Source organism: Macaca fascicularis, chromosome 2 (assembly GCF_037993035.2).
Source record: "Macaca fascicularis isolate 582-1 chromosome 2, T2T-MFA8v1.1".
Classification (NCBI taxonomy): Eukaryota; Metazoa; Chordata; class Mammalia; order Primates; family Cercopithecidae; genus Macaca; species Macaca fascicularis.
In genome coordinates, this window is record NC_088376.1 from 11643703 (window position 1) to 11661592 (window position 17890).

At 44.5% G+C, this 17890-nt stretch overlaps 1 protein-coding gene across 2 annotated transcripts; it reads right to left on the reverse strand.

The window, feature by feature from the left end:
- Positions 1-295: 295 nt before the first annotated feature.
- On the reverse strand, positions 296-14831 carry ADIPOQ (adiponectin, C1Q and collagen domain containing). Of its 2 annotated transcripts, XM_005545459.5 has the most exons (3): positions 14723-14831; positions 3633-3851; positions 296-2711 (listed from the first exon to the last, which is right to left on the reverse strand). In XM_005545459.5, the coding sequence occupies exons 1-3, from the start codon at positions 14805-14807 to the stop codon at positions 2191-2193; spliced, it is 825 nt and encodes a 274-aa protein (XP_005545516.3). In that variant the 5' UTR covers positions 14808-14831; the 3' UTR covers positions 296-2190. The 2 variants fall into 2 exon arrangements, with proteins under 2 accessions (XP_005545516.3, XP_073886897.1); XM_074030796.1 differs by lacking the exon at positions 3633-3851.
- Between the last annotated feature and the right edge of the window lie 3059 nt (positions 14832-17890).

A 17890-nucleotide genomic window follows, 5' to 3' on the forward strand; every position in this document is an offset into this window, starting at 1 on the left:
ACTCGGAAGGCTGAGGCAGGAGAGTCGCTTAAACCTGGGAGGTGGAGGTTGCAGTGAGGCAAGATCAAGCCACTGCATTCCAGCCTGGTGACAGAGTGAGACTCCATCTAAAAAACAAAAAAAGAACGAAGGAAGGAAGAAAGAGAGAGAGAGAGAGACAGGGAGGGAGGGGGGAAAGAAGGAAGGAAGGAAGGAAGGAAGGAAGGAAGGAAGGAAGGAAGGAAGGAAGGAAGGAACGAAGGAAGGAAGGGAAAGAAAGAAAGAGAAAGAAATAAAATAAAATAATACACAAGCATTTTAAAAGACAAAGCTTTATATGTGGAAAAAATAATACCTTAATGATTAGCAATACACATAAATGAGAGAATTATTATTCAGAATTTAAAACTGTAAGCAAAAAAAAAATAGGTTTTTTAATATATTGATAGAGAATGCTATTAACTCAGTTTTTGCTAAAATCTTTGAAAAGCATCACTGGAATTACTGTCTCCTGAGAGAATGTTTACCACCATCAACTACCTCAACCTGTAATTCCTAAAGAACAAGAATAAATTCAGGAGGCCCAGTCTTCCCTGACCCTGTTGGTACTCAAGGGAAGAATGGCTTCAAAATTCCTCCATGGGTTTTGCATTTCAGGCTCAAGCTACTTTCTTGATGGAAAATTCTTTAAGTGTTCTGAAAATCACAGTCCTCCCTAACTTCAGTGGAAAAGATTCATATTGTCCAGCTGAACGAGGATTGGATACTTAAAACCAGGGATTTCCTAAAATGAAAACGTTTCTGTGGATAAAACTGGTTACATGCCGAGACTGGAATGGAGTTAATTCTGGGTAGATATGGGATTCAAGAGATTGGTCTTCACGAGGCATTTACAAGGGATTCAGAGGTGGAGGGAGCACAGTCCTTCCTGGGCAGTTGCCTCTAGCCTGGTGGGAGGTGTTCCTCACACCCCGGACTCTTATGCAGGGCAAAAAAAAAAAAAAAAGTGAGATATTGAGTGGGCACGGTGGCTCACACCTGTAATTCCAGCAATTTGGGAGGTTTAGGTGGGTGGATCACCTAGGCAGGGAGTTCCAGACCAGCCTGGCCAACATGGCGAAACCCCATTTCTACCAAAAATACAAAAATTAGCCAGGTGTGGTGGTGTGAGCCTGTAGTCTCAGCTACTCGGGAGGCTGAGGCACCAGAATTGCTTGGACCCAGGAGAAGGAGGCTGCAGGGAGCTGAGATCATGTCACTGTACTCCAGACTGGGTGATAGAGTGAGACTCCATCTCAAACAAAACAAAACAAAACAAAACAAAACAAAACCAGTGGCTATCACATCAGAGAAGCTCCTGGCCAGGCAGCCTGGAGGAACAGGGATGAGTTCAGCACGTTGAGATGGAGTTGGCTTTCCCAGTTGGAGGGAAGAGCATGAGAAGGGACATAGGTAAAAGTAGAGTAGTGCAGGGGCCACTGAGTAATAGTCCTTTCAAGACAGGACTTCATCATAGAACCACTTTCTCTGAGGGAGCTCTGCTGGAGGAGGTTTGCCTTTTGAATTGCAAAACCAGGGTTGATGGTGCCAGCACAGAAAGGGCTGGCAGGGTGGAGGGTCTATGATAGAGACCTATAGGAGATAAAGATGGAGTTGAATTTATGGGAGCCTGCCTGTCTGTGGGAGATAGAAGGGGAAAGGCAAATTCAATGAGTCTCAGGTGAGGTGGGCAACAGATACCTACCAACACTCCAAAGAGACCACGTGCTTCTATAAAAGGGCACGGTCTAGTGAGCAAAGCCCACAGCTCTGGTTTGATTTCTAGCACTGTCACTTAATACTTGTGTGACCTTAGACATTCACTTAACTCTCTCAGCCTCAGGACCCAATCTGTAAAAACAGGAGAAAGCTTGTTCCCTGTGCTTTACAGGATTGATATGAGCATCGGGAGAAACAGTGGGCACAAAAGAGCATTGTCAACTGCTTCTTTCTAGTCAGTTATCTGGTCATGTTTCTGAAACTCCCCAGGACTGGGAACATAGCATATGGTTTTTTTAAAGTTACTTGATGAATGAATGAATACATGAATGAGTGAATGAATGAATAATATTCAAAGGCCTCCAACTAAATAATAGTCTCCTAACTGTACTGAAAGCCTTTAATTGACTTTGGGGCTGTTTGGCCTGGGACAAGGCTCTGAGTTAGTGGTGATCAGTTGGTGTCGTGGTAGAGAAGAAAGCCTGTGAAGGTGGAGTCATTGTCATTATCAGCATAGAGTCCATTACGCTCTCCTTCCCCATACACCTGGAGCCAGACTTGGTCGCCCACCTCCAGATGCAGGAGCACAGAGCCGGAGGCCTGGTCCACGTTATTTTCCTGGTACTGGTCATAGGTGAAGAGCATAGCCTTGTCCTTCTTGAAGAGGCTGACCTTCACATCCTTCATATAGACTGTGATGTGATAGGCAAAGTAGTACAGCCCAGGAATGTTGCAGTGGAATTTACCAGTGGAGCCATCATAGTGGTTTTGCTGATTGTAGAAGATCTTGGTAAAGCGAATGGGCATGTTGGGGACAGTAACGTAGGTCTCCAATCCCACACTGAATGCTGAGCGGTATACATAGGCACCTTCTCCAGGTTCTCCTTTCCTGCCTTGGATTCCCGGAAAGCCTCGGGGACCTTCAGCCCCGGTTACTCCAGTTTCACCAGTGTCTCCCTTAGGACCAATAAGACCTAAGGAATGAGAAGACCTCAGTGACCACAAAGAACAGAACTCCTGCCTAGGTTGGTTACAGCCTAAATTACCATCCCTGTGGCTCCCACTCACAACCTTCTTGACTTATAGAGCAAGAAACCAATAAGAGCTCCCAAAAGGAGAGAGATGTTACCTCCTCCTTCTATATCTCCCACAGACAGGCAGGCTCCCATAAATTCAACTCCATCTTTATCCCCTATAGGTCTCTGTCATAGACCCTCCACCCTGCCAGCCCTTTCTGTGCTGGCACCATCAACCCTGGTTTTGCAATTCTACCCCCTCTATCTAGGCTGTCTCTCCTCCTCTATTCTGCCTATCCATCATTCAAGGCCTCGTTGAAGCTCTGCTTCCTCCTCGAAGCTTTCATTCTTCATCCAGGTCCATGGTGAGTGCACTTTCTCTATGCTCCATACTTAGAATACTCGTTCACATTCGGTTTGACATTTTCAGAGTAGACTATCTTGTAGTAACCACCAACAGAGCCTTGCACATTAGACATCTTACCTAGATCAAGAGTTCCCCAAAGGCAAGATTGTGCCCTTCGGGGGGTGTGCAGGTGTGCAGTAAATGTGGTTGAATGCCACTGGATGGAATAGAAGTTAGCTAGACAGAAAGAGGAATCAGAATATGAATGCATTGGGAATAAGGATGAGGGTGAAGATGGGAAAGGGGATGGAAAAGGACATGCAGATGCAGCAAAGTCAAAGTCTTCATTATAGAGGCACCACCTATTCTCATCCTTGGAAGACCAACCTCAAATCCACTTCAAGTCGCTTATGGTTTACATAAAAAAGCTTTGCTTTCTCCCTGTGTCTAGGCCTTAGTTAATAACGAATGCCTTCATGTAGTTTATATCAGTTAAGGAGGTATGTGATGAAAGAGGCCAAAAACATTCTTACCTGGATCTCCTTTCTCACCCTTCTCGCCAGGGGTGCCATCTCTGCCATCACGACCTGGGACCCCATTATGGCCTGGATGCCCTGGGATGCCTGCCATCCAACCTGTGCAGGCCCCCTTGGGCAGAGGAAGCAGGACTCCGGGCCCTTGAGTTGTGGTATCCTGGCCATGACTGGGCAGAGCTAATAGCAGTAGAACAGCTCCCAGCAACATCCTGAGTCCTGGAATCCACATGTGCACTGTCAGCCATGGAGAGACAGACCCCACACAGCACACCCAGCTGATACCTACACAGGACTCCATCCGCCTCAGCAGATTCCACTTCAAGGAGCTGCTTTCTCAGTATTCAACTCTTTCAGGAAGACTTTTCTGAATATTGCAGCCCACCTTGATCTCTTTCTGCCCCCAAATTTGTAATACTTAACATTATTCCTTTGTGTAGTCTCCTTTCCTCACCAAGATTATGAATTCAGTGATTGCACAGATGACACTCCTCTAATTTTTCCATATCGGAGCACAGGAACAAGCACAGGGAAAGCTCCAAGAGTCAACTTGCCAAGAATCCATCCTTGAGTTTCCCAAGTACGATGACACAGATTGCTCCAATCAGTGCTAACCAGCTTCTCTCCCCTGGCTCCTTTCTTCTTTTTCTTTCCCCTCTTTTCTCTCATTTTCTGTGTCTATTCCTCCTTCTTACTCTCTCATTCTTTCTTCCTCTACCCTTCTCCTGGGGCACATGTTTGACCATTTGGTATATTACATTTGCACACACACACACACACACACACACACACAGAGAGAGAGAGAGAGAGAAAGAGAGAGAGACTCACCTTCAGTTAAACAGACAACAAGAGACACATCATCCCATGAACATATCCGCTGGCCCTTTGTTTGCCTGGGCCACCTTTAGCTGCCCCTCCTCTCCTGTCTGATCTCTATTCAGGACCCAGTTCGGATGTCATCTCTTTCAGGAAGTCCTTCTTCTCCATCTCACTCCTTGGTTTGTTCTTTCACCTCTGTGTTTCTCCAGTGCCCTGGTAATATGGTTTGGGTCTGTGTCCCCACCCAAATATCATGTCGACATGTGTTGGAGAAGGGGCCTGGTGGGAGGTGATGGAATCATGGAGGCTGACTTCCCCCTTGCTGTTCTCATGATAGTAGGTGAATTCTCACAAGATCTGGTTGAAAGTGTGTAGCACTTCCCCTATATGTGCTCTCTCTCTCTCTCTCTCTCCCCCCTCTCTCTCACTCTCTCTCCTGCCGCCATATAATGTGCTTGCTTCCCCTTCGCTCTTCCATCGTGATTGTAAGTTATCTGAGGGCTCCCCAGCCATGCCCACTGTACCATCTGTGGAACTGTGAGTCAATTAAACCTCTTTTCTTTATAAATTACACAGTCTCAAGTAGTTTTTCATAGCAGTGTGAGAATGGATTTATACACCTAGCTTAGCTCTATTGCGTTCTATTGCACTCTGCTGTAATTTCTGTTTCGCTCACCCATTTCTCCATTAAACAGCAAGTACCAGGGGGCAAAGACTAACACACTAATAGCAGAGTAAGGACTAAATAAGTACTTTCATAATGAGGAAAAGAAATCATGAGAGAGCCAGAGAAAGGAAGGGAAGGAAGGAAAAGAAGAAAGGAAGAAAAAAGGAAAAGTGGAAGAGGGAAGGAAGGAGGGAGTGGGGAATGTATTTGAAATACGTATTCTGGAGCCCTAGCAAACAGCTCAAGTGGCACAGGTAGTCAAAGGACTCCCTGTCTCAAAATCATTCTTCAATATCCCCCTCCCAGAAAAGGGCCCAATACAAGTATAGGGACTTTTGTCTCCTCTCAGAGTCTGCCTCTGATCTTAGGGGGATCTTAGGCCCCCACCTCTGATTGCTGAGGTCTTAGTCTTCCCACTCTCACCAAGGAGTTGGGAGAAAGCATCTCACAGAGAGAAACAGGCCCTAGGATCCTGGATTAGAGGCATCACTAAGACCCTCTGTGGGTTAATGTGGCTAATCCCAAGAATCTGATTCTAAACAAAGCGTAGTCCATGTGCTTTATTTTACCTTAAAGATTCACTATTTTTCATCAGTTTGCTTGTCTCTTCTAGATTATTTGACGTCTCCAGAATTAGGTTTGTCTTCAGGACAACTGAAGGTTTGTTGAAGACAAACCTATTCCTCTGTGAGGGATGGAAGAAAGACCGTGATTCGCCTGGTATCTGGAATCCCACTCCTAGGCTCCATTACCTGGGCGCTATACTGCCCTCTTCACATGGCACAACCAACTCATCTTTCATCTTTATCAAATACATGAGATAAACTTTGTATATACATATAAACTATATTGTATATATTACATATATAGTTCATTAAAAATAATAGTTATGTAGTTCTTTGGAAATGACAGAAAAGAAAACAATCCTCAACCCCAAGAATGTCTCTGTTTATTTTTAAACATAGTGGAAATCATACTTTATGTAAAACTTTATTCCTCTATTTTTCCCTTGTCATTTTCTAGTTTTTATAATCACTATTTGTAATGTCTCAGAGTGCTAGTCTAGTAAGTGGATATAATCAATATATATTCGACCATTTATATTTCATCAAACTTTTAGCATATTTTCATTTTTAAATATTATTTTATATTCTTTAAGAAATTATACTTTGATTTTTAAATAATATTTTAAATATCCTTAGGTATATAGCTTTCCCCAAGATTATGATTCTGTTATGACAGATTCCCAGAAGTAAAATACTGGACCAAAAGGTATGTACAGTTTTAAGTCTCCTGAAACATAGCCCCACATGGCAGTGTATGTTATACATTAGTGTGTGTATAAAAGGGCATACCTTAACTACCCTCATTAGCTTTGGGTATTATAAAAAACATGTGTGTGTTGTCAGTTTAGTGAGCAAAAGAAATAATGGTACCTCACAGCTCTAGTTTGCTTTTTTTTTTTTTTTTTTGAGAGAGGGTTTCACTCTGTCACCCAGGCTGAAGTGCAGTGGCACAATCTGGGCTCACTACAGCCTCTACCTCCCGGGTTCAAGCAATTCTTATGCCTTAGCCTCCCAAGCAGCTGAGATTACAGGCATGCACCACCACACTTGGCCAATTTTTGCATGTTTTAGTAGAGAGGGGGTTTCACCGTGTTGGCCAGGCTACTCTCAAATTCCAGACCTCAGGAGATCCTCCTGCCTTGGGCTCCCAAAGTGCTGGGATTAAAGGCATAAGCTACCACACCCGGGCCTTGCATCTAAGTGTTAAGCAGTTGTTATTCATGCTAAGATTTAGTAAGTATTCAATTTTCTTCCGTTTTTTTTTCTATTGTTTGATATAGTTAAAGTTTCACTCTTTAATGTAGCTCTGATTTTCTGTTTTGATGTAAGGTGTGACCTAAGGTACTCAAATGATTTCTCCCCACTTGAAGACTAGCTGTTACAACAACTTTAATTGCATTTTTTCCTTCACTATAGATCTGATGCATCATTTATCAAATATCAGGTTCTAATATGATCTTATAAGTAAAGTAACAATTGAGAACGAAATGGCAGACAGAGAGAAGAGAGGCAGAAACAGCAATAGAAACAGGTGCAATCAGACTCAGGTGCTAGGTGTCATGAGTCTTTATTTAAGACCCGCTACTATCATTTATATGTACATTTGTCGCCCTCTACTGAATTTGAAGAGTTCAGGAGAGTGTTCTCAATAGCTGCTGGAAATAAAATGAGAATCAGCTTAGGTTTGACTAGTCTCAAGATAAGAAAAAAGAGGTGAGCTACATGAGAAGCTAAGGAGAGACCAGCAAAGCCCCTTTTGTATTTTAGGAGAATTCTTGTTTTGAGACTTTAAAGATTTCACGCATCTTTAAACTTCCTGACTGCTTGTCACCTCTGCCTTTTCTTATTATGGCTTTGGCAATAAAACTGAGAACTTTGAGCTCCATGCGTGTTTTTCTCCAGAAATGGGAAGAATCTGTGAGGCTCCATCATTTTCCACTGGGAAATAGGAGGAGAGAATCCAGAATATGTGAACGGGTGGAGGCAGCTAAAGAAGGCCCCAGAGATAAAGGGTGAATGGGGGCTTACCCCAAAACCTTGGAGAGAGGACAAACTCAGGGGTCTCTGGAGTTTAATGGCTCCTCCCCCTTTGATAAAAATAAAGATCCCTTTCTCCTACCTTAAGGGAACACCCTTTGTCCCCACATTTCAGTACTATGGACAGATTTCTCCACTAATAGGTGCAATCAGCCTAGGTTCCATGACAGTGGCATGGGGTAGAGGTGCTGGAAATACAAGAGCACGATGAGCACAGGAGCCTCGGAAGTTTCCAAGACTAAGAACGGACTCTGATTGAAAAAGAAAGTTGCATTCCAACTTAATTCTGGGTGGGAAATTGGCAATTAATAACAATTGAAGACCAGTGCAAACATGCCTAATTAAAAAAAAAATTCTTTCAGAATTATTTGTGTTCTTTTTTATTTTACTTATTTATTTATTTGGAGACGGAGTCTTGCTCTGTCGCTAGCATCTTGCCCTCTCCAAGTCTCAGGTTCTCCTACACATTAGAGTCAAAAGCAGGGCTTTGGGAAGATTAAGTAGAATAAGTTTTAAAAATACCACATGAAAATTGTACTCCAAGAAACCCTCACCAATGTCAGCGTTCTCATGTTCCTCACCTCACATGATCCCGTTTAGCGGATTAGGAAGCTGACACTAGAAAGTTCTGTGTAATGCTTTCGGAGGCACCGTGATATGATAGAAAGCTCACTGATTTAGAAGTCAGAACAGAGTCTCTCAGCGATCATTTCCTTAATCTCTCAGTTTCCTCATCTCTAAAGTTGGGGTCATATATATAAAATTACAAACATACAAAAATATCTGTTTTTTTAGATATTGCCATTGCTACACTTTGTTTCCCTCCCTCCCTCCCTCCCTCCCTCCCTCCCTCCCTCCCTCCCTCCCTCCCTCCCTTCCTTCCTTCCTTCCTTCCTTCCTTCCTTCCTTCCTTCCTTCCTTCCTTCCTTCTTTCCTTCCTTCCTTTCTCTCTCTCTCTCTCTCTCTCTCTCTCTCTCTCTCTCTCTCTTTCTCTTTTTTTCTGAGGCGGAGTCTCGCTTTGTGGGCCAGACTGGAGTGCAGTGGCGCCATCTCAGCTAACTGCAACCTCCGCCTCCCGGGTTCAAGCGCCTCCTGCCTCACCCTCTCAAGTAGCTGGGATTACAGGCATCCACAACCACACCTGGCTAATTTTTGGTATTTTTAGTAGAGATGGGATTTCACCATGTTGGCCGGGCTGGTCTCAAACTCCTGACCTCAAGTGATCCGCCCGCCTCGGCCTCCCAAAGTGCTGGGATTATAGGCGTGAGCCACTGTGCCCAGCCTGTTACACTCTATTTCTATCAGAAAAAAAATATTACTAAGTAATATTGAGTACTATGATCTAAAACTCAATTATGCCTATAAAGAAAACTTTTACATGGATCAAGAAGTTAAATCTCAAGTGTTACAATTCTTTGCCTTTGTAAAATGCTATTTGTTGTGTCCCTGTAGACTTAGCATGGCACCAAAATTCCTAAGTCTCAACTCTGTTATGTGTCCTTCAGTAACTCAGGAATCTGCTTAATTGTTTTTGGTGACAAAGCTTTTGGCAACAAAGGAGTTACACAGCTAAGTGCACCCTTGAAATGTCATTAAAAAGAAATTTGAGGTTTTATGATTAGCTGTACAGTTAAAGCAATAAAAAATCCAGGCAGACCTTCTGATTCACCATAATCAATTTAAGATTTCTTAATATTTCTTTCCTGGCAGCATACAAAAAGGCAAAATTAATAAATAACATAGTTGTTAAATAACAAATTTTGTTACTTTTTATAAAATAAAGGGATCTATTTTATCTGTATTCAAACTAAAAATTTTGCGGACTTTTAAAATTTTTGAAAATGCTGTTTATAAAACCCTTTCCTCACTTGGTATCTCGTTCAATTCTCACAACTATTTTGAGAGACAGGAAATTAAACTCTGGTCTTCAGAACCCAATAACAGACTCTTAGACATAGTCCAGGAGGAGAAAAGTATTGTGGTCACACATCCTGCCTTTCAATATTCCACCCTATGGGGTGAGGGATACAAGAAAAAAGTAGCATAAAAAGACTTCCACTGTAATCTCAGCACTTTGGGAGGCCGAGGAGGATCACCTGAGGTCCGGAGTTCGAGACCAGCCTGACCAACATAGTGAAACCCTGTCTCTACTAAAAACACAAAATTAGCCAGGCATGGTGGTGCATGCCTATAATCCCAGCTACTCGGGAGGCTGAGGCAGGAGAATTGCTTGAACCTGGGAGGCAGCAGTTGCAGTGATCTGAGATCGCACCATTGTAGTCCAGCCTGTGCAACAAAAGCAAAACTCTATCTCAATTAAAAAAAAGAAAAGAAAAAGAAAAAAATAACTTGCAGATTATGAAGCAAGTGACCTGGCTTCCACTCTAGGCTTCACCTAACTCTCTGGGTGAATTTCCAGCCTTCATCCAACCTCCCCAACTTCATGCTCTTTGCCTATAAATGTGGGACAGTAATCCTCATTTAACCTATTTTACAATAGCATTGTGAGAACCAACTGATAGAAAGTATGAAGAAGTATTTTATAAACTCATAAAGTGCTCCACACATAAGTGAAGAGAAAGGAAGCAAACAAATATGTATGGACCACTGCTACACAGCCATCACCCCTTTAACCTCAATGTGACCACACAACTCCCAGAGGTAGGACGCAGTTCCCACAGAAGAAATCCGAGGACCAAACAGGTTCAGTAATTTCTGCCCAAAGATATCAAGTAAAAGAGGGCAGAGGTGAGATCTGAAGTCCAAATGGCTGTACTGGTTTTCTCCTGCACTGGCTTTCCTGGCAAACCTCACACAGGCATGAATTCATCTGTCGTTAAAATTATACAAGGGGATGACCATGATGTTCTCTGGATCCTCAACGGCCATACTGTGATCATTTATCTTCGTGTTAAAATGTATGAGAAATTTCAGTTTGACCTACTGGAATTTCAGTTGCAACAGCAGAATCCTGCAAAATGCAGGGACAGGGTCCCCTCTGGGACTGGTAGGAGGCAGAGCTGTATGGGGGAAAGAGGTCACCAAACCTGGTGCCAATTCTTCCAGCAGAAAAGGGCATTAAAGCACACAAAATTGGCCAGGCACAGTAGCTCACACCTGTAATCTCAGCACTTTGGGAGGCTGAGATGGGTGGGTCACATGAAGTCAGGAGTTCAAGACCAGCCTGGCCAATATGGCAAAACCCTGTCTCTACTGAAAACACACACACACACACACACAAAATAGCTGGGGGTGGAGGCGCCTGCCTGTAATCCCAGGTACTCAGGAGGTTGAGACATAAGAATCGCTTGAGCCTGGGAGGTGGAATTTGAGGTGAGCTGCACCCCAGCCTGGGTGACAGAGCAAGACTCTGTCTCAAAACAAAGCATACAAAATCCTCAAATGTCAGAGTCAAAAGGGGCCCCCAAAATCACTTCCCTCCAGCCTTGCTTTTACAAATGGGAAGGCTGAGGGGAAGGAGTAGGAATGCACTTATTAGAACCTTATAGAAGCCAGCTCCCATGCTAGATTTTACACATTATTTATTTTCATCTTTACAATAACTCCATGAAGGAAGGAAATGACCCCAACTTTAGAGATGAGGAAACTGACAGATTAAGGAAACGCGATCCCTGAGAGACTCCGTTCTGACTTCCAAACCAGTGAGCTTTCCATCACGTCACAGGGCCTCCGAAAGCATTACACGGAGCTTCTCAGACTCAGCTTCCTAATCCACTAAATGTGATCATGTGAGATGAGGAACATGAAAAACTGACGCTGGCGCGAGTTCCTTGGAGTATAATTTTCATAAGGCATTTTCAAAATTGATTTTACTTAATCTTCCCATAGCCCTGCTTTTGACTCTAACATGTAGGAGAACCTGAGACTTGGAGAGAGAAAGATGCTAGCTAATTCAACCACTGGATTGAATTATATCAAACTCCCATTTTTAAAAGTCAAAATAGGCTGGGCACAGTGACTCATGCCTGTAATTCCAGCATTTTGGGAGGCCAAGGTGGGTGGATCACCTGAGGTCAGCAGTTTCAGACCAGCCTGGCCAACATGGTGAAACCCCGTCTCTACTAAAAACACAAAAATTTGTCGGGCATGGTGGCGGGCGCCTGTAATTCCAGCTACTTGGGAGGCTGAGGCAGGAGAATCACTTGAACCCATGAGGCAGAGGTTGCAGTGAGCCGAGATTGCGCCACTGCACTCCAGCGTAGGCGACAAGGGTGAAACTCTGTCTCAAAAAAAAAAAAATAAATAAAAATAAATAAAAGTCAAAGTGTAGAATATTGGCAGTTTCTCACAGTGCAACCCTATAATAAATGGCATAACCAAGAATCAACTCAGCTTTGCCTAGCTACCAGGAGATTTGCCCGAAAGCCTTCACTCAGCCCTGGGAGAGCTGTCAATATCTCCATGCCCAACACACACACATACCCGCCCCCATACACACACCTCCACCTACGCACGTGCACACCCACACAACACATCCACACATCCACACACATATGCACCGCCCCCACACACACATACACACCCTTCCACATGAGCTCGCACACACACACACGTACCCTCAAGGAACTAATAAAACAGAGCATCCCCCACCACCACATTTTTAGGATAAGTCTCTCTCCACATGATGGAGTTTCTGATGGAAATTCCTGATTGAAAGCATCTACTCTCCAAAAGACATCACCTCTTGACTTTAGCCGTATGTCTGGGACCACCGGTCCACTGGCTTGACAAGGAGTAGGTGGAAAGTTTGTCCCTACAGCCACCTTAAAAAGAGCAAGGATATAATCCCAGCCCTTTGGGAGGCTGAGATGGGAAGACTGCTGAGCCCAGGAGTTTGAGGCCAGCCCAGCTAACATAGTGAGATCCTGTCTCTACAAAAAATTTTTAAAAATTAGGCAGGCATGGTGGCACACACTTGTAGTCCCAGCTACTCAGGAGGCTTAGATGGGAGGGTCACTTGAGCCCAGGAAATTGAGGCTGCAGTGAGCTGTGATTGCACCACTGCACTCTAGCCTGGGTGACAGAGTGAGACCCTGTCCCAGAAAAAAAAAAAAAAAAAAAAAAAAAAAAGGAGCCAGTCTTGTGTCTACTCTTTTTTTTTTTTTTTTTTTTTTTTTTTTTTTTTTTTTTTTTTTTGAGATGTAATTTTGCTCTTTTTACCCAGGCTGGAGTGCAATGCTGTGATCTCAGCTTAAGACTCCTCAGCTGGGCGCAGTGGCTCACGCCTGTAATACCAGCACTTTGGGAGGCCAAGGCAGGTGGAACATGAGGTCAAGAGATCGAGACCATCCTGGCCAACATGGTGAAACCTCATCGCTACTAAAAATACAAAAATTAGCTGGGCATGGTGGCGCATGCCTGTAGTCTCAGCTACTTGGGAGACTGAGGCAGGAGAATCGCTTGAACCCGGGAGGTAGAAGTTGCAGTGAGCCTAGATTATGCCAAAAAAACTCCTCAAGACTTAAGGAAGAGTGGCAGCAGGGACTGCTAGGGAAGCTGCAGGACTCCCTGTGTACCACTGGCCCTCCTGAACCAAGCTGACACCATCATGCTCCTTCCGACATATTCTGCTAGCATAAAGGGACCCCCGTCTCCCCAACTGAATTAGGCAGAGCTGGCCTTCCTTCTAGCGGAGTCCCTAGGAGTGAGGTGGTGCCGCCCTTTGCGAGGCTTGATCTAAAAACCAGAACCTCTCCAGACCAGGGATCCACGTCCTCTAACACAAGAGAGGCTGACCTAACCTGTAAAATCCCTCCCACTCTGACCTTCAGCATCTACAGCTCAAAACCACCAGGATGCCTCAGAAACAGCACTCCCTGGGGTGACCGGGATTGGGCTGCACAAAAACCAGGTAGATCCAGTTTCTCCTGTCAGAAAATGTTTTTTTAATTATAATTTTTCCTAAGTTCCAACTATACGCCAGGCTCTTCTCATTTTATCTCATTAGAACCTTCCTTCCTTCCTTCCTTCCTTCCTTCCTTCCTTCCTTCCTTCCTTCCTTCCTTCCTTCCTTCCTTCCTTCCTCTCTCTCTCTGTCTCTCTCTCTCTTTCTTTCTTTCTTTCTTTCTGACACGAAGTCTCGCTCTGTCACCCAGGCTTGAATGCAGTGGCAGGATCTCGCCTCACTGTGACCTCCGCCTCCCAGGTTCAGGCAATTCTCCTGCCTCAGCCTCCCGAGTAGCTGGGATTACAGGCACCTGCCACCACACCCGGCTATTTTTGTATTTTTAGTGGAGGCAGGGTTTCACCATGTTGGTCAGGCTAGTCTGGAACTACTGACCTCAGGTGATCCGCCCGCCTCAGTCTCCCAAAGTGCTGGGATTACAGGTGTGAGCCACCATGCCTGTCCTCATTAGAACCTCTTGATTACCTTGTAAGATATCCCCATACCTACAGATATCCCCAAATCTATAGACAACAACCATGTCACACTCATCATTGTATCTCGTGAACCCAACCCACTGTCTGGACCATAGGATCTGCTCAGTAAATATTTGCTGAATAGAATAAAGTGGCAGAGCTGGATTCCAAATTCCGGTCTGAAGTCAGCACTCAGCTTGACTTTTCTCAAGCTGCCTTCACATATGCTTCTTCCTTTGCCCTACCTGGTCAAGCTAAGAGGCAATGTATTCCCTTATCCCCCTTAATCAAATTGGACTTCATCTCTGGACAAACCCTCCCACCTTACTGACCCTAACTTTTCCTCAATAGGTATCCTGCCACAGAGAGAACTGGGAAAAATTCAGAATGGTTCCAGGCATCTTAGAAGGAATGCCTGAAATAACCCTCTCTCTCTCGGGGTTGTGGCAGAATTGAGGAAGAAGCCCAGTGCATATCTGCCTCCACCAGTGCTGCTCTGACCAGAGTATCCACCTATATCCACTCCCACACTGCTATGGACAGGAAAGCCTGGGTGATCCCAGACAGAGGCTATGCACGTACCCTTCACCCAGCCTGCAACTTCACAGAATTGCTCTTACCCTCTGGTATGGAATCAGAACCACAGACTGCAGTCAGAATGGAAGTGAGGAGGAGATGGCCCAGCCTCAACAGCCTGGTACTCATGGGGGCAGGCAGTCCCCACCTCACAATTGTCCTTTCCCATTGGCCAGCTTAGTGAGGGCCAGAGGCCAGTGGGCAGGCACATGTCCCTGGCAGCTGCCCACAGCCTCCACCCTAGGGAACCTGGTGCAACCCAGCTTTGGCTTGGGAAGCCAAGTGGAGCTTCAGTCAAAACACTTGTGTCTCCAGGCCTTGACCCTTATTTTGCCTCCTACAACAGCAACAGAAGATGAGGCAAAGGTCAAAACCACAGCAGAAAACAAGATTTTTTTTCCTGCAACTGACAGAGAAACATCCTAATGTAAATGAATTGCTCAGTGGTCCAGGAAGCCTCCCCCGCCCATAGATTTGCCCTAAAATAAGTCAGGACACCAATGACCACATCACAGTCCTGCCCACTGTGCGTAATTAAGTGTGAGACCGCGCAAGTTCAGACAGTGAGTGCTTCAGAAGGGAGCACTCTCAAAGGGTCTGCAATCGGGTAAGAAATAGAGCACATCCTCCACTCTCTGGCCTGGACCCTAGATTTAGGAAAGACCTTGTGTATGAATTCGGAGAACTGGGCTGTGGGGAAGTTCCTGGAGTGGTGTGGGGCTTGGCACGTTAAAAAGGCCCTGAATTCTAAAAGCTTGTGGCCTCAAATCGCAATTTGAATCTAATATAATAGAAAACTTACATAAAATGTGATATTGGAATACCATCTTTCAAGATTTTTTGGTTCCAAAATTCAGGATAAGATTTTGACAGCTACCTTGGCGGGTGTGTGTGTGTGAGAGAGAGAGAGAGAGACAAAGAGAGAGAGAGCCTGTTTTGCCAGTTCCTTAAGCATAGATATGCCTATTCTGCCTCTTGTGGAACCCAGCTCTGGCCTAGAAGCAGCCTAGAGAACTGGAAGCTGCTTCCCACTTAGGTGTTCCTAGAAAGTTTAGGCTTGAAGTGGCAACATTCAACACCTCGGACTTCCTTGGCACACTCATGTTTTGTTTATGAAGGGCAGGATCTGAGCCGGTTCTTGCAAGCCACACATTCTGATGAATTAAATTATGACCCCAGCAAGGGCTTAGGATGTCAGCAACAACTTCAACAAGACATCCAAAACAGAATTTTCTCAGACAGAGGCAGGGCAAGTGTCTGTCTGTCCCCCAAATGTCATCTCCACAGTCCACAGAGAGCCTAAAAATCAACCAGTAAAGTCAAGTCCACCATTAAAGTAAAGCAAAGATCTGGTCTAAAGCCTAGGCTTCCTGCTAATGTCCAAATATTTCAAGAGAAGTCACATTAGGCCATTGAGATTAGAGACACGAGAGACTTTCCAAGGTCCCCTGGCTTAGATAAGTGGCCCATGAAAATGAGGTTCCATATAGTTTAGCAGGCTGACTGAACCAAGAAGACAACAGAGAGAAATAGAAGCAATTCTCAATTATATCACTGCTTTATTTTGTTATGGTGTTTTCCTGTTTATTTTGGTTTATGTTACTACCTGTTGCTACTTATTAGAACGTAAACTTCAGGTCAGGTGCAGTGGCTCATGCCTGTAATGCCAGCACTTTGGGAGGCCGAGACAGGCAGATCACCTGAAGTCAAGAGTTTGAGACCAGACTGGCCAACATGGTGAAACTCCATCTCTACTAAAAATGCAAAAATAGCCGGGCGTGGTGGCACATGCCTGTAGTCCCAGCTACTTGGGAGGCTGAGACAGGAGAATCACTTGAACCCAGAAGGTAGAGGTTGCAGTGAGCCAAGTGCACCATTGCGCTCCAGCCTGGCTGACAAGAGTGAAACTCTGTCTCAAAAAAAAAAAAAAAAAAAAAAAGTAAACTTCAGGAGAGCAGAGATTTTGCCTATTCAAAGTTGTATCCCTTAGTTCCTAGAACAGAACCTGGCACAAAGTAGGCAATAATAAATGTTGAATTAATGAATAAATAAATGATCATATTCAACTTGCCTTTGGAGATAACTATTATTGTCTTTCATTTTACAAATAAGGAATCTAGAGTTCAATGAGGGTAAGTAATTTGTTCAAGGCACAAGTCTAGGATTTGAACCAGATCTGTCTAACTACAAAATCCCTATGCTTTCTAATTCCTCATGGCCTTCACCCCTCCTGATGGACTGTGAGGCCTCAAGGTTGATGTACGTGCTTCAGGGTAGTTTCAGGGCTGGCATAAAAAGCATTTTCTTTGGCTGGGCACAGTAGCTCATGCCTGTAATCCCAGCACTTTGGGAGGCTGAGGCGGGCGGATCACTTGAGGTCAGGAGTTTGAGACCAGCCTGACCAACATGGTGAAACCCCGTCTCCACTAAAAATACAAAAAAAAAATTAGCCGGGTATGGTGGCAGGCACTCGTAATCCCAGCCACTCGGGGGGCTGAGGCATTAGAATCGTTTGAACCCGGGAGGCGGAAGTTGTGGTGAGCTGGAGATCGCGCACTCCAATCTGGGTGACAGAGCAAGAATCCATCTCAAAAAAAAAAAAATTTTTTTCTTCTAACCTTATAAGAAAGGAGCTGGTTAGAGAAAGCTTTAGCTATTGCACAAGGTGGAATAACTTTAGCCCCACAATCCCATCAAGACTGTGCTGGGCCTGGCTGTCGGTCAGCGACATTGTGAAAGCCTAGCATTTTGTGAGGCCTCAGGGAAATCTGCCATACACCACAAAGGCCGTCATATGGAAAGAAGCAGTTCTGTGGCATACTGGTTTAAAGACTGTAATTGAAAAACGTTCAATCAGAAATGCCCTGAGGCTAGTCTTTTTCCCAGGACAGAATTATTACTACCTAGACCAAAAAAACCAAATAAATGCAATCTTTTCCTCCAGGGTACTGTAGCTACAGGTCAAGCCCCTGTTAGCATGTGAGTTGGGATACTGAAACAGGCCAAATCACTTAGTTTATCTTAAGTATGGTTAAGTATTGCCATATATTTTTGCCTAATTATGATTTTTAAAAACAATCTTTTTTTCTTTCTTTCTTTTTTCTTTTCTGAGACGGAGTCTCACTCTGTCCCCCAGGCTGAAGTACAGTGGCGCAATCTCGGCTCACTGCAACCTCCGCCTCCCGGGTTCACGCCATTCTCCTGCCTCAGCC